The sequence below is a fragment of the Drosophila mojavensis genome, unplaced genomic scaffold (genome assembly GCF_018153725.1).
Source record: "Drosophila mojavensis isolate 15081-1352.22 unplaced genomic scaffold, ASM1815372v1 contig_231, whole genome shotgun sequence".
Classification (NCBI taxonomy): Eukaryota; Metazoa; Arthropoda; class Insecta; order Diptera; family Drosophilidae; genus Drosophila; species Drosophila mojavensis.
This window is the reverse complement of record NW_025318772.1, coordinates 8525711-8542843: the sequence shown is the minus strand read 5'-3', so window position 1 is coordinate 8542843 and position 17133 is coordinate 8525711. Positions and strand designations below refer to the sequence as shown.

Here is a 17133-nt window from a genome sequence, read left to right as displayed (position 1 = left end):
ATATATATTTACATTCATAATTTCTTGTTCGTTCTCTTTGCTCATTTGTTGTAAATATTTGCACAGAAACAAAATACTATATTAGTTTTCTCTTTTTTTTTCAGTGTATTATTATCCATTATGTATGAACACAGTATTTAGCAGATTTATGATTTTTTGTTTGTTTGTTCTCAACTATCTGTTATAAAGATCACTTGTTCTTCTTCTTCTTTTTTTTGCTAAAAATGATTTTAAATGTCTTTTTGTTGTAACTAGCAAAAAAAAAAAAAAAAAAAAAAAAACGTGTTAATTTAAGAAAAGTGAAGAGAAAACATAATCAATTGCTTAAATAAATTCTAACAACACGCTTAAGCTATATATATATCTGCATATAATTATATATATATCTGTATATATATATATATATAAATTGTATTGGATTTTACATATGTTTCGTCTGCTGTATAAATAATAAATAATAAAACATTTACAACTATTTTGCAACGCTACGCACGACCTATCAACTATATCAAATTGTATATATAACTCCGTATATAAATATGTCCTTTTGCTAAAAATTATTTCTTGTTTATATTATTATAGTATTAATTAATGTTATCATTAATAATCAATTAATTATATTTAATATTATAGGTATTAATATTATTTGCATCATACTCTCGTATCGCTCGTATTTTTAGGGTATTAGACTAATTGCATTAAAGTAGTAATAACTGCGGATTATCAACTTGCTAGCGGCGTGTGTGTTGACGTATGTGTGTGTGTGTCTGTGTATGTGTATTAGATAAAGATAATCTGAAGCATATATGCTAGTAATCTATTATCTAATCGTACACACTATATCATAATCATCATGTGTTTCTATGTATTTCATTATGTACAACTATCTGGATGCTGGCTCTGCTTGCGCTTCGCTTTTGGCTCCTTGGGATGCTGCTCGATGGAGGGACGACGCGGATTCCCAAGCGTGACTAAAGCGCTCGCCACGGCCAGCCCGGCCGACTGACCGGCAGGTGCTTGCGGTAGGCCACCTATGGGGTAATGAACAGAATAATTCAGTTGATGAGTTAGAACATGGTTTGATTGACTGATGCATTGATTGATTTACATTGTACGTATTACTATTGTGATACTGACAGATGGTATATATAATCAAAATTCGACAAATTTTAGTTTTCAATATGAAAATTAACAAGAGAGCATGGGCAACAAAAGAGGTAACAACATATCCTACTACATATATATTGCAAATTAACAAATATTATATAAATATCGGCTATGCCTTGCTCTCATCTATACTAGTTACACACCCGTGGGCAGCCGGACTAGAAGCGAGAGCACTGCGGCTCGATTGCCATTGCAGGGCTCCAAGGCAATTGGACTGGGACACTCCTGCAAGAGAGAAGCGTTAAATATGCGCACTCTGGATACTCTAACTACTCGCCCACTCACCTTCTTGCGTTTCTTCGACATGTTGGCAATGCCCTCCAGCGTCAGGCTCAAGTCGATTGTGTCGCGTGGCTCAATGTCAACCAAAACCTTAGGGATAAATAAATTAAATTATGTTTAATTACAGGGTATTTTGGGATGCGTTACCTGTGAGAATGGTCGACTGGCCATTTGCTCCATTTCGACAAAGAGACGCTGGCGCCGGCGAAACATATCGTACTTCTGCTTGATCTTCCACAGCACGGCGGCCATGAGCAGGAGCAGCAGAAAACAGGATGAGAACGTTATGAAAAATTGCTGTAGATTGAGCTTGGGATACTGTGAGAAGGCAATTTGGATCCAGATCGGCGGCTGAAAGTCATGCACAAAGACATAGAACGTCGTTAGCGAACTGTTGTCGTCGCTCGACTGGCCAAATTGATATTCGGTCTTGGGGAAACGATGCCGGAATGTGGAGCAGTTGATGCCAACCAAAATGAGGCGCTCCGGCATGCCGGCCCGCTTCACCGATATATCCATCTTGGCTGGGACGCTGCACGTAATGGTGAAATCGGCATCGATTTCGGGCTTCGCCGGCGAATTGCGGAAATTGATTTGGGTGAAGTGGCGATCCTCCTTCTTGGACAAGTTGAATGTGAACTGATAGTCGATGGTGAGCTCGTAGTAGCAGGAGCCGCGCAACGGGTCGCCTATATAGTGATTCTGCGAGTCGCACTTCTCGCAATGATCCCCCACAATGCCCTTGGTGTTGCAGTAGCACTTGCCCGTGTCCGGGTGACAGTAGTCACCCTGGTTGTTGCACTCGCAGCGCTGGCACTCGCCGCCATTGATCGCGTTGCCCCAGTAGCCAGTGCGGCATTTCTCGCAGTGTGCACCGATCGTCAGATTGCTGCACGGCTGCTCGCAGTGCTCCTGATCATTGCACGATGAGTGACCGTTGCAATTGCAGCGTGGACAGGACGTAAAGAACCAGTGGTTCAATGCGCATTCCGTTTGATCGTACGGTGACAACGCGCCGCCAACCACGCACTTGCCCAGTCCGGTGTTGGAGCCGTTGTCACACCATCCACACGCCGGATCATCCAAGCACTGCTGGCAGCTATTGTAGTAGCCGCACTGGGCACTGGACAGCGCCGTGGTGCTGCCCGCACTCAGCGCCGTTATTGGCGCCGTACGGCACTTGGACGTAAACGTGGTCCACTCGCGGCACTGGCCGTACGGAAAACTGGCCGTATACGCATTGCGGTCGACGCAGCGCTGCTCGTTCTGGCACCAGATGCACTCGTCCTCGGTGCAGTTGTGGCAATTCGTCTGCGACGCGCACGTCGGCCGGCACAGGTTGTCGTCGTGCGTGCTGCGATTGTAGGGCGCGCCCGAGGCGGAGATGTGACTGCGACAGCGATTCTGCTCGGCATCCCATTTGCAGGCCGCATTCGACATGCAGGCGCGGCAGCTGTGCAGCTGCTCGCATATGGATTGCACCAGCTTGTCCTCGCTCGGCGGGCAGCTCTCGAGGCGCTTGGCGTTGAGTGGCGGCGCCGCAGTCACCGCCGGCTGGTGGTGTCCATGCTGGCCGTGCTGCGTCGAGGTTGACGAGTCGACGAAGAAGATCGATGCCACCGACGTGGTCTCGCGGCAGCGCTCCTTGCTGCACACTCCGTTCCCGCAATAGGTGCAGCCAAAGGTGGTCGACACGCACGAGTGGCAGCTGCTCAGCTCCTGGCAGCGCAGCACGTGATGCAGGTGCTCCGAGGTCATGGTTATGCGACTCTTCGACGGGCACGCCACATAATCGTAAATGGCCGAGCGCTGCACCCGCATTATGTTGATGCAGCGCATCAGCTGGACATCCCAAATGCACTTGACGCCCGGTCGGGCGCTCGTACACTTCTCCTCCTTGGTGTAGAAGCTGCACTGGCCGGCATCGTAGCGCAGCATATCGTTCAGCATCTGGCCGTTGAAGCCGCCATAGATATACAGCGCGTCCTCAAACACCACCGAGCTGTGGCCGAAGCGCGCCAGGTCCGCCTGCAGATGGGCGGGCATTGAATGCATATGCCAGGAGTCGCAGTACACGTCGTAGATGAGCAGGTCCTGGCTGTAGCACTTGGCGCCGTAGCTCTGCGAGGTGTCGTTATGCGTGTTGCCGCCAAAGACCATCATCAGGCCCGGATTCACGAAGTTGGCCGTGTGCAGCAGCCGCGCACTGGGCGCCGACGACAGCAGCGTCCAGATGCGCGTCGACGGCTCGTAGGCATACAGGCGCGAGCTCAGCACTTGGCTGGCATCGCTCTCCGACACAATGCCGCCATAGACGTACAGCTTCTCGGTCAGCAAATCGTAGGCGGCGCTATGGCCGTAGCCGCCCTTAACCACATAGCCGGAGGTCTGCAGGATCTTCCATTCGCGCGTGCCAAAGTTAAACTCCTGCACCGTGTTGAGGTAGCCGTACTGAGGCGAATGCCCGAATATCACCACCATATATTGATAGTTGTTCTTGTCCCCATAGCCGGGCACTAGCGTCGCCGTATGGCCCGCCACGTGCAGCGGACCGCACATCGTGTACGAGCTGTTGCACGGCTCCGTCTTCACCGTAATGTTCTCCCACATCTTGGCCGACACATCGAAGGACCAGAGCTCATTCGTAATACCCTGCGATTTGACGACGCCGCCATACATGAATATCTTATCCCCATACATGACCGTGGAGGCGCCATAGCGCTTCTCGGGCACCGCCGTGCCATTCTCCGCATGCATTGTCTCCCACACATTGCCATTGAAATCGTAGGTGCTCATAAGCTCGCCCCGGCCGTACGATTCGCCGCCAATGATGTGCAGCGTGTCGCGCCAAACGGCGGCGCCATGCGAGGCACTGCCCGCCGGTGCCAGCGAATGCTTCGGGTGAACCGTGCTCCAAACGCCGTGCGCTCGCAGCTGACTGCAATCGTCGCCGCCATAGCCATCATTGCATTCACAGCTACGGAATACGAAATATTACAGTTAGTTTTTATCTGTGCGACTATTATCGTAATTCATTTTGCACTTACCGCTCCTGCTCTATCCTGCATATGCCGTGGCCCCGCGCCTCTGAGCAGTTGTTTGGACAGGCGGCCACATTGCAGGCTTCCCCCCTGTACATGGGATCGCACAGGCAGTCGCCGTCATGGCACGTCCCGTGCCCGGAGCACTCCACGTCTGTGGGCATAAGAGTTTTGTAAATTGAAATGCGAAAAGAAATGAGGAAATGGACAGATAAATAGATTTTTAAATGATTTTCATATATAGCATATAGCATAATAAAAAATAATCTTGTATCTAGTATATATATATGTCTTTTATAATGGTGTAGTAGTATAGTACAGCATATAATGTAGATAAGTATAATCCGTCATAGTATAGCAATAAGGAGTAACTGATAGCCTAGTTTACCAGAGTATAATATAGGGGAACATACTACTTTAAAGCCTGGTATAGTATAATATAGTGTACTATTATAGCATGGTATAGTAGAGTATATTATGAAATTTGATAGCTAGTACAGTATTATGTTTATCAGTAAATTATGTGGCTTAGCATTTAGTACTCAATTTATTATTATGACTATTGATATTTACTAATACTTTTATGAGCACATCAGTATTTGTATTGCATACACGTACTATAATATATTATCATATCCTACAGTTCTATTTACTTCATGGTCATTTCCTACAATAGCACTTACTCATTTCTGACTATTTCTACCAATGTTTATTTCTAGTTAATTTTAATTTTAAGCGTCTTATCTTTAGCATTACGTGATAAACTCTATCAAGTTCGATGCAGAATGTATTCGGTGTCAGTATCATAAAAGACGATTAGGGAACTACACGGTAATTACTTGATCATTTATAAAATGGGAAAATACCAATGATTATTAAAAAACAAAAGAAAAATTAAATAACAATCTAATTATATTGATTTTCTAAAATTATAAATTAAATATAATTCAAAATACAAGTACAATAATTTTAGTTTGTTCTTAATTCTCTAAAAACTATTAATCTAATCATTATTAGCTCCATGTAGACCTTACGTAATATAAACAAAACTTGCATCTCCGAAGGTTCTGTGATTTCATTGGGAATTCTCTAAATTTCTTTCGACCCGCAATACCTTTCAGTCAGACTTACCATCGTTATCCGTTGGACAGCCGTTCACTTTGTATGTCAGATAGAAGCCGGACATATTGTATGCATCATCGCTGAAGAAGTGAAGTAGAGCTGTGCCCGATCGCGCGATGACTTGCGGCACTCGGCGTATGGAAAAGTTGCCCCGATACATGAGGCCACTGGAGAGAAGAGAGTGAGAGATTAGTCAGACTCTACAGTTTTGCTAAGCGATTTGGTGGACTCACCTGAAGACCGCAAGTAGGGGCGAATCGACGCTATCACCATCGTATATATACAAATGATCCCAGCCGCATTCCGTGGCGAACTCGCGGAGATTTATGCGTATATTAGAGGGACGCGACGGATTCGGGTTGTGGCGTCGACCCCAATGCGGATGATGTGCATCAATTAGCCAGCTGCACTTGACGCTCACCGAATAGTTGCCCCAGCCATCGTGTATGGTCCCCATGGAATGGTACATGCTGTAAAATAATTGCAAATACAAACATGAGCGAGTGTTTGAGGTAAGTAAGAGAAAATTTAGACTCTGCAACTCTCGAAGCATCTAAGCGTAATAGTTACTCTATAAGACTTACGAGAATTCAAATCTAGAGTTTCAAATATTTTACAGTTCTTGGGTAATGATTGACTGGATTTCTAAAGTTGACTCTGTAATCAGTTATTATAAATATATATATATTTTTATACCGACCGAAATTGATGCTCTGTAAAAAGGCTTCACTTATATAAAGTTTTTATATTTTATATCTCTGTAAGTTATACTAAAGTCCACATTCAAATTTTAAATTAATCTCACTCTTACGCTTATAGTTCTCCCGATATAATTGTGTAGAACTCTTGAACTAGATATATGTTCAAGGTATTATTCTCCGTCTATGCTTACATTTTTTGTACCGACAAACAAAGTAGTAAGTCTGTAAGTCTTAAAGCTCTTGAATTATACCGAAGTCGATGAAAGGAGTAGTAGATACTAGGTAAACAAATACTCTGTATACTTCACTTATCTTTATTATCGTCAGACCTTCGAGTATAAGATATCTTTCTCCTGTATATCGATATCAGAAATAACTTCTAGCTAATCAAATATCAATCTCTTTGGAGAAGCCACAAACCAAGTTAGTTTTTTAACGATCTAACTTATAATTGAGTATTGTTTATTTCCTAACTGGATGAAACTATAACTTTAAAATAAAAATATCGCAAAATCGATATATATCGCGGACTAAGCATAAGCCTAAATATATATTCGATTGCTTAGGCTCGATTTCCATATATTGTCTACGAATCAATAGGCTCGCTATGTATCAACATACTTTCAAAGAGGCATTAAAATGCGCTGAAATAAATCGAATTTGGATGGCACTCGACTGTCGATTCGAGGCTCACAATTACATATGTAAATTGTGGCCAGATGACGTGAGCTCGATCTGTGATTCCCTGTCGCCCTCACTCTCTCTCTCTCTCTCTCTCTCTCTCATCTTGTGTCGACCGACTCGTCTCTTGACTCTTTCAAGATAATTGAATTTGCGAGGCAACGCAAATGCAAGCTTCATTCAATTGATGCACACAATGAGAGACTGTGTGGCAAGTGGCATGTGGCATGAGAAGCGAGCCAGAAGCACCGCAACTGCCGCAACGCTCTTTGTTATTGTTATTATAGTAAAACCGTCCAGCTGTTCAACTGTCTAGCTGTCCAGCTGTCCGGCTGTCTGTCTACGCGTCCATCATATCCGTTTAAAAATAACTGCTTTCTTTTCATTTGCCAACAGAGAGACACAAGATGTGCTTATTACATTGCCGTTGTGCATTTTCTCAACTTGAAAACAATTAACTGAGCCAAGTAAAATGTATATATAGTATATATAGCTGATGTCTTGATAGTAAGCCTCCTGCCTCTATCATAGCCCGTCTGTTTACTTTACAAGTGTTTTCTAAACTTTAAACATTCAGACCCAAAAGATTGCAATAATCAAGACACAGTTTAGAAACAGCAGAAAGTCAGTCAAAAATTATACATTTATAAATATATATTTATACATACAGATCTATATGTATGTAATAATGGCCAAGTCAGGCTTAAGCAGCGCATAGAATGTTTTATTAGAATTGTTAATGCGCATTTCCATGGACACTCACGTCATGCTCGAACGTTTTTAATATGAACTTCAACAATATAAACAAACAAAACGCTGCAATCGGGCATGACTGACTGCGGAATACTCGTTAAGTTAACTCAAATAGAAATATTATTTAAAATTAGTATTAATTGTGATGCAATGCTAATCCCAAAAACATGCGGACTTAGATGCGTTTCCGATTTGCCATGCTTTCAATAACCGTAAAAGCTATACGTAGTACGCTTTTCGGAGCTAATATTTGTATTTTTATATGTTCTACCCAGCTATAAGTTCTAATCCAGCTTCTATAGCACCATAAATAATAGAGCTAGAGGATGTTTGTATGTGATAATTCGTAGTACTTTATCAGAAGGGGTTACACACGACTATACATATGTATATACCCTATACATATGGAATATGTATGCAATTTATACTAATGATTTGAAGTGCTTAAAGGTTGCGAATTGATTTTCTTTCAAATGCAGAGGCAACTTTATAGATAAGCACTGTAAAAAACCAATATACTCTCTTCACTTCATGGATGAGTGTAATAAATCAGTTTTGGTTAGTACTTATTATTACCTTTACTGTCAACGGTGAAAGTGTTGCTGTAAATTTACATATTTTTAATTATATTTTATTTTATTATCGTATATAAAGAGAAGCATTGAACTTTTTGAAAAGTCGTGCCTTAATATACGTAAATTAATCAGTTCTAATTTTGTTTTGTCTCAATTTGTTTCAATATTATGCACATGGCTTTATCGATAAATATCGTTTTGTATTTCTATATTAGCGATCGTGCTTCTATGTATATATTTTCCAAAAGTCGATCTCTCTCTTGGAAAATATTTGCACATTAAAATAAATGAAACCTATCTTTATATCAGTCTTGCTTGGTAGCGACTATAAAAGTATTCTCTATATTTTTATTATACAGTTATTAGTCGGACAACTATATGGTAATGCTATATTATGATATGATATGGTGTTCTAGTCCGCTCGCTTTCACGTTTTATCTAGCTAACTGCCATAAAAGCCAACAGCTGTATCAGGTTTCAGCTACAAAATTAACGAACGAAAAACCAGAGCAAAGTGCATAATGAGTAAAATAAATAGATGCTCTAACTAGCTTTCTCATTGTATGTGGTTGTAATTCACAACTAATTAAAGTCCAAGTTTTTTTTGCAATAGAAACAATTAAGAAAGCTCTAGGACTGGGTGTGGCTCACTAGGGGATACCCGGAATACCACAACCGATCTATGGGCACGTAAGATTGGAATACCTATAATATTTGAGCCTAAGACATATCGACATAGTCGAATTCTTGTTTTGGTCAGACTATAAACTAGATTAGAAGTATCAAATATGATAAGAAATTTAAGAACTGATTGTTCAATATGTAGATCGAAGGTGAATGCATAATTAACTAGATTAACCCATTTCTTGAGAATACTATATTTGCTTTATAAATTTTCTATAAGAAGTTTAGATTAAACTGTATGAAGGATAACCAACAGCCGCTATTGAAGAATTTAAAAGAAACTTTCTTAATATGGATTATAGATCATAATTTCCAAGTTTAGATTTAGCAAGCTGCATATGGCAAACAGCTCGAAGAAGAGAACATGCCTAAATGTAGAAGAAGAATTGTCTGCCTGAATACTAAACAAATACGAGCTTATATAGCACAGAATAAAATGGAGAGAAGAGGAGTAAGAGAGGGAGAGGGATAGATAGAGAGACAGGTGCGCTGACGCGCTGATGGGGCAAAACGCAAACGTGACTACGTAATGCTCTACTTTTACAACTTAATACGTGCACACATACAAATCTATAGCTAATCTGTAATCGCTGCTTTACATAAGCATATGCCAAGTCTGTAGATGCTTCTGTGCATTTTGTAGACATGACACACTTTAATACCCTATATATAAGAATACCTATATACTAACAAAGCTAGCTGTTGTGTACTTAACACGGCTGTCAAGATACAGCGCCCTTATCGAGCGCACTCTGTGCAAATACCCGTTATTATGAAACATAAACAAACTGTCTTATGAGCTTTATGAACTTTTTTCTTCTCTGATTAGAATAAAAGTTGATTTGTGCTTGAGTGAACTCGCAGTCGCTGCTGAAGAAGGCGAAGAAGAAGAAGTAATGGACGAAGACAGGCTCAAAGCCAAGAGTCAGGTAATTAAGGCATGCACTCTGATTGGAAATGGTAGAGGAAGACGTCAGGCGTGCGCAAGACAGAGACAGCGAGACAGTGGGAAAGAATGAGCGCGTCAGAAATGGGCGTAAGCGCGTAGAAAGCACACAGTTTAACGTAAAGAATGAAATGAGAAAGGCGAAGCAAACAACAACAACTGAGAGTAATAAGTGCGAATACGACACTAGCAAATACCCTGTATATTGATTGTGCTTGTTGAATGTTTCGTTTTCAAATGAAATGGTAGTTTTTCTATAAAATATATATAGGGCTTTCTAATTTTATATAGCCCCTATAGTCAGCCAGGTGCACCAATATGCATATTTATCAAGTCCAACAGCCTCGCCAACTGCTTATAGCATAGCAAACCACTCCTTCATACGTCAGCGAGCAGGGTATGTGAGAGAAAAGAAAAAGAGAGCTGGAGACAACAAAGTGGAACCCGTCTAACGAGAATGGGCAACAGCTCAAAAAACTAAACCGTTGGTTGACACAAATCGGTCGCAAACAAAAAAAAAAAAAAAAAAAAAAAACAAAAAATAAATAAATATAGAGTGCAAAAGCTGATTGAATAATACATTTTAACGTTCATTTTGTCTAATGCTGTTGTTGTTGTCGCAGTGAATCATGCGGCGACAACGATAACTGCACCAAACTAAAAGAGTGAGCGAGATGAGGAGGGAGAGGGAGAGAGAGAGAGAGAGAGAGATCGGGGTTGTGGGAGAGAGAATGCTTCAATACTAACCGTACTTTGCCGCCACAGAACTGGCAGGCAGGACCCTGCCAGCCATCGGCACAGATGCACTGTCCATCGAGGCACTGACCATCGTTCTGGCAAGGATTCGTGGTGCAGTTGTACGCGCTGGCGCTATGTAAGCCACTGAAGCAGCCATGGAACAGCAGTAGCGAGAGCAGCAGCAAACATTTTCGCCTATATTTCGCGTTAAATGTGGGCGTGTGTGTGCTGTCGCAGACTGGGCTCTGATGATGGTGCAGATGTTGTTGTGAATGTTGTTGTTGTTGTTCTTCTTCGTGTTGTTGTTGTTGCTGTTGCGTGTTTATATCGTAGACTCTGGTGCTGTTTTTGTTGAGTGTGGAGCAAAATGTTGTGGAAGACGAACGCTGTTTGGTTTGTTGCTTTGTTAGTATGTTGGCGGATGAGAGCTTATGCTTATTTTCCGCATGCTCCACCAAGCACATTTTTCACTTTTGCTGTTTAGCTTTTTTTTTGCTTTTGCAATTTGTATTGAATTTTCACACACACGAATGCGACTTTTTTGATTTTCGCAGCGCTCGCATTGTGAACTGCACAAGTTCTTGCACAATTGCAAATATAATGCCAAAACGAATCACCAAATGCGCAGCACTTATCAAACACCAAAAAGGAACACACAAAATTGCACAACCTGATGGGCAAATATGTAAAGGAAAACAGTTGTATTAACTACTCTGAGCAAAAACAATATGTACTAGTCGATAGTGCTGTAAGAGTTATCGACGACTCAATGTGGCGGCTAGTCGATACCAGCTGTTCTCACAAATGTGCGTCACTTACAACACTTGAAATTCCGATACGCACAATCGGTAAATTTAAAAAAATAAATAACTGCTGGTTAATTTAATGAATTTACTAGCAAATTGTTCAACAATGCTTTGACAATTTTTCTTTTTGAGAGTTTAAATAGTAAACAGTTTTATTAAGTTAATATGTATTACAAGCACTTACAATCCACAATTATCGATTGCATCTATGCAGCCCTCGATTTCAGTTTGAATGAATGCTTATGACTCACATCAATATTTTGTACCAGAATGCTACTAAAATTCACAAGCAGTTCAATATTTTATACAAATGTAAATTTATTGGACTTTAACGTAAAATGTAATATTTTTTTTGAATTGGATGCCATGTAAGTAACTCACTGCACCTACAAGCGAACCAATCGATGTAAGAGCCGGTTCGTACACATTTCGTTCGGTTAGTGCAGCCCTCGCGTGCGTTAGAAACGCAGGCGAAAAGTTCAACCCGTTAGACCTGCATTGCTCTTGTGTTAAATTAATGTAATTTTCTGACTGAAAGAAGCATTTATTTTAAAAGAATACGAGAAAATGCGATGCTGTGAGATGAAATCAAAATAAAATGGTTAGTGACCGCCCATTCTAACGGACTATTTAGAGTGAGGTAGAAAATCAATACGCTCGAAATGAACAAACACCGCAATGAGCGTACACAAAAGCGCGTAAATTCCGTTAGTTTGACAGTTACAGTTGCGGTTTCAGTGATAAGAATTTGAGGATGAATGGCGCATGCGCGCTCTTCTTCGCTCAGCTCAGCGTCGAGCTGGCTTTCCCACTATATTCCTGCAGAGCTCGTGCGTTCGGGCAGTCGATGTTCTGAACTCGAGGTGCACGGTGCCTGCTGTTAATTGCTAACGGTTATTCGCGTCTGTGCCGCTGCATGTGCGTGCCAGTGAGTGAGTGTGTGCGTGCGTGTGTGTGTGTGCGAGCGAATGACTGAGTAAGTGAGTGTGTGTGCGTGCGTGCCAGTGTGTAAAAAAAACGAGAAAAACACAGCCATTTATAGAACATTAGCTTTAACGATTGCCAAAAACACAAAAACTGAAGTGCTGCAAAACGATAATTAGATTTGCAATAAAGAAAGTAAGAAGAAGAAGAATCACAGCATCCGCGCTCGCAGTCGTCGCTGCCGTCGCCGTCGCCCTCGCAGGTGAGTTGTGGAATTTTTGTTACAATGCAGCTTTGTGGATTTTGGGTGGTGGATTTGCCCGCTGGCACAGACAGACAGAAACAGAGCCGAATGTCTATACATGCGAGGCGGGTGTGTTGCTGCTGTTGCTGTGCTTGTTGTTGTTGTCGTCGCTGCTGTTGATTACGTTGACTACTTAACGTATTTTGTTCACTGTACTCGATTTCATTCTCAATTATCATAGTTTTGTTGCAATAGAAATTGTAGGCACTTTTTTTCGATTAATCCGCGCAATCGATTGGCATTGGATTTCATATGCGTTATTGAATACACGAACCTCAAGGGGGCGTCCCACACACGACAACAACAAAAGCAACAACAGCAAAAATGGCTGTAATTTTAATGTGTGCCGTTAGCTCGCATTTTTGGTTGCAAAAAAAAGAAAACACACACACACACACTAACACTAAGGCATCATTTAGCGTGCAGTTAGTGGGAGCTGCCAACTGCTAATTTGCATATGTGTGTGCGCACACACACACACAGGCACACGCACGTTGCGTCCGGCAATTTCTCATTTTGCATAATTTCAATGACGGCGCTGCTGGCGCTGCTGCAGTCGCCGATAGCGCCAGCGCCAGCGTTTACGTCTACGTCTACGTCAACGCCAACGCATGGCCGCCATTGGTTGCTCTTGATCCGCTTTTTTTTCCGCGTTCTCTTTGAGAAATTATTTTTAAATTTGTTGCGTTGTTCTTTCTGTTGTTGTTGGCGGCTCTGAAGGCCGTTACATTTGTTTTATTTATTTTCTATGTTGCTTGCGCCGCTGCTGTTATTGTTGTTGCTGTTGTCTTTGTTTATTTATTCTTCTTTTTTTTTTGTGTTTTTTTGCATTATATAATTTCAGTTGCGTTGCGAGGCGACGCGTCGCTGTTTGGCGGTTTCTGCGGCAAGTTCAAGTGCAATTTGTATATGTGTTCAAGTGTCCGTGTGTGTGTGTGGGCGAGGCGAGGCGGCGCTTTTGACGCCCTCTTGCGGTTGGAGGCAAATGTTTTGCCAATAGTTTTGCCAATGGCAATAAGCGATTGTTGTTGTTGGATATTTTGGTTATTTTTGCATAGCTTGGCCAACAACAACACCCACATTGGACAGAAAAGTTGCTTATGTTAATGTAAAGAGGTTGTTGCGCGACTATATAATTCCCTTGGCATATCTCGGCATATTGTGAATTGTTGTTAGATTTTAGATAGGGCATTGCTTAGTCGCTTAAGATTTACTTAATTAATTTGTTAATCATATAGTAGAGAATTAGAAAACATAATTTTTTTCTTATCTTCCAAATACAGTTTTTTCTGTGAATATAAAAACTGGTAATTCTTAATCGTGACTTAACTACTTTTTATTGGTCATTAAACATAAATTTCAATAATATATGTATGTGTTCGAAAATCCAATTTATAAATAAAAAAGCAATATATAAATAATTTGTAATTTGCAAATTTGGAGTAGAGTATTACACAGTCGGTTGTGGCCTATTTTGTTAAATTTATATTTGATATAACTCCTTAATTTCAGGTTTTGCAGAATATGCTATAGTCAGTCACACCCCACATATACAAATGTGAAGAATTTTTCACTTCTATTTTGACTTTGATAATCTGCTATAAATTTCAGATAGTTGTCGACTCTCATGCAGCTATTAGACGTAATAGAGTACAGGGTATTACTGGGCGTATGCACGCAACAACAACAAACTCCAATTACGTTCATTCGTGTGTGTGTTGTTAGCGCCGCTGAGGCGCACAATTTTCCAACTTGCGGCATTGGAACATGAAACGGGGGTTGAGTTTTGGTTTTGGTTAAAGTAGAAACAAATTATACGATGCCGCCCTCGCCCCTCATACAGCTTCGGCTGTTTCACAAAAAAAACCCCGCTCAAAGTCAATAAACAAGAGCCAGCAGCAGCAACAACAACAACAACAACAATAGCAACAACACTCTGTCAGCTTTTATATTTCCCAGTAGAACGTATTTAACCTACCCGACAAACAGACACAGAGCTGAAAGCCTCCATCTCCGCAGCGAACAGCCCAGCCCCAGCAGGAACAAAGGACGTTCTCCTCTCGCTTCCGCTCGCATTCTTCTCCTTATTTGCCAGAGTTGTTTTGCTTTGCTGTCATTTATTTCGTCATTTATGCAAAACTTTATTGCTTTCTCTTGTCTTGAGGGCAGTTGTTGTTGTTGTTGTTGCTGTTGTTATTGTTGTTGTAATTTTATATATTTTCTTTCTTTTTGTTTTATTTAACTTTTTTTTTGGCAGCTGAGCCATTTGGCCATTGGCCAGTTGCAGCTTCAAGTGCGACAACTGAAATGCATTTGTTTTCTGCTTTCTTTGAAGCAGGGAAAGTTTTCTTGGAACCACTGCCTAGACTTTGACCCCTTTGTAGCGCCCTCTGTTGCACGTTTGCTGCACTATAGCTGCTGCATTCCACAATTTCTCCATGCTTTCGATTCGCATAACTTTAAAGCAGAGTCGCTCGCTTTGGTGAGTTTTCATTTGGAAATGTTTTTCGTATTGTTCATTGGCGTGTGGCTAATGAAAGGTCAGAAAGGAACAACTTCAGACTAACAACATGAAACAAGAACTAACTGTAAACGTACCTCAAGCGTATTACAAATTAGCACTTGCGGCCGTTCTTAGACCGACTCGGCTGCGCTTTGAACTCCTTTGAGTCGACAGAAGCAACAACAATCAGAGTAAAAGTTAAGATAATTACGCACAAAGGCGCAACTTGAGACCAAAAGCGAGGCGAGAAAGAAAGAGAGCGCTCGGGCAGGCAGTGGGAGCGTGGACTGAAGTGTGAGCGAGACAGCGCAAGAGTTAGATTCTTGTCGAGGTGCCTGGCATCTAGGAATTCTGTGGTCGCATGCAATCAACAACAAAAGCAACGCACACGAAATGCTCTGCAAAAATGTTTGTTGTTGTTGCTGTTGTTGTTGTTGCCTGTGCCTTTGCCTCATGTTTTGTTATGCATGGCTGCATTTTCATTACGCAGCGTTGAACTAGTTTAGAGCAGCTCAAGGACACGGCTCGACATGCCTCGCTTGACATGTTGTCATCAAACACAACAACAACAACGGTGATAGCAATAAGTACTACATTAATCAAAAATCTAGACACGTTATGAAAAGTCATAAAACTTATAAGATTTTCCGACGAGATAGTCTAGCTTCATGCGTTTCATGTATAAAATAGAAAGTATAAAGTTCAAGCAATCATATTTCTGTATACATATGTATTTATATAGCCATATAACAACTTGTTTTTAGGTAGAATCAATAGAATTTGTTTTATATAAAAGTATGATTTATGAATTGAATAAATTGTACTCGGAGCTTGTATCTGACTATTACCACTATCACACCATTATGATTATTACTCTCATTATCTTTATTATCGTTATCATAAGTACTATCATCATTATCAACATTTGTTTACTCTGAACCCATTAAATGTGGGAATTTAGCATATATTATAGAACATACATATATATGTATATAGCTATTTATATTTGTTTGTCCGCATGAATGCAGCAATCTGGTAAGCCAAAGAAGCTACATTTATATTTATAATTTGAAATTCATATATTTCTATTTATCAAACGTCGTATATTTTTGTTTTTCGATAAATTCTATTATTTCCTTGTTATCAATCAATTGATTTCGTCTTATACCACCAAAGCTAACGATTTTAATTTTACTATAGACACATCTGTGAATATTATTATTATATTATATTATTTTTGTATTTTTTATTTAATCAACAAATTTATTATTTATATTCATAGGATTGTTCCGTAGTATCTTAGCAACACCATTTGTATGTCTCTGGCTTCTCTTTCAAGTCGCATCGAAATTTCATAGAAAGCTCAACAAGAAAAAAAAAAAAACTCACTCAACAATTAATTTCCCAACAGTAAAGTCCATAAGCGCAGCCGCTGACTAAGCTTCACAGTAAGCGACACGCGTGCTTTAGTGAGCGTGTGTGTGAGTGTGTGGAAGAAAGTGTGGACTGATTGGAATAGGAGCTCTGTGTTGGTATCTGGGTATCTCCTAATCGAGTATTTCCGACTGGAGCATTCTTTCTTGTTTATTTGAAAAGTTTCAGTTTTCATTTCTTTGCAAAGGTGAATCACAAAACATTTCCAATCAGTCGTTCTAGGAATTTTATTAAATGGCTGTCAAAACAAAAACAAACGGCTGAAGCGTATTTCGACGGAATCGATACGTCAATAAGCTTAGACAAACGCACGATAACATGTTTACAAAAGCCACATTAATTTATTGCGACTTGAACTAAGAGAAAGGAATATAAGACAAAGTATATTTCATATATGTAAACACAATTTATCTACTATTAAAATAGAACAAGAAAAAAATGAGAGAGAGAGAGAGAGAGAGAGAGAGATGGG

At 40.7% G+C, this 17133-nt stretch overlaps 2 protein-coding genes across 5 annotated transcripts in view; one reads left to right on the top strand and one right to left on the bottom strand.

Moving 5' to 3' along the window:
- Positions 1-141: 141 nt before the first annotated feature.
- Positions 142-11436, bottom strand: LOC6575356 (attractin-like protein 1). Of its 2 annotated transcripts, none has more exons than XM_002001332.4 (8): positions 10700-11436; positions 5846-6082; positions 5622-5779; positions 4497-4644; positions 1597-4426; positions 1453-1539; positions 1311-1392; positions 142-1031 (listed from the first exon to the last, which is right to left on the bottom strand). In XM_002001332.4, the coding sequence occupies exons 1-8, from the start codon at positions 11152-11154 to the stop codon at positions 874-876; spliced, it is 4155 nt and encodes a 1384-aa protein (XP_002001368.1). In that variant the 5' UTR covers positions 11155-11436; the 3' UTR covers positions 142-873. The 2 variants fall into 2 exon arrangements, with proteins under 2 accessions (XP_002001368.1, XP_015023432.1); XM_015167946.3 differs by lacking the exon at positions 10700-11436 and adding an exon at positions 6197-6256.
- A 522-nt stretch (positions 11437-11958) lies between these two features.
- The window catches only part of LOC6575354 (tubby-related protein 4), a 37872-nt gene continuing 32697 nt past the window's right edge, over positions 11959-17133 (top strand). For all 3 annotated transcript variants that reach the window (XM_032727954.2, XM_002001330.4, XM_015167944.3), the window contains exon 1: positions 11959-12682. The gene's annotated coding sequence lies outside the window, so the exon portion shown is untranslated. The remainder of the gene's footprint in view (positions 12683-17133) is intronic.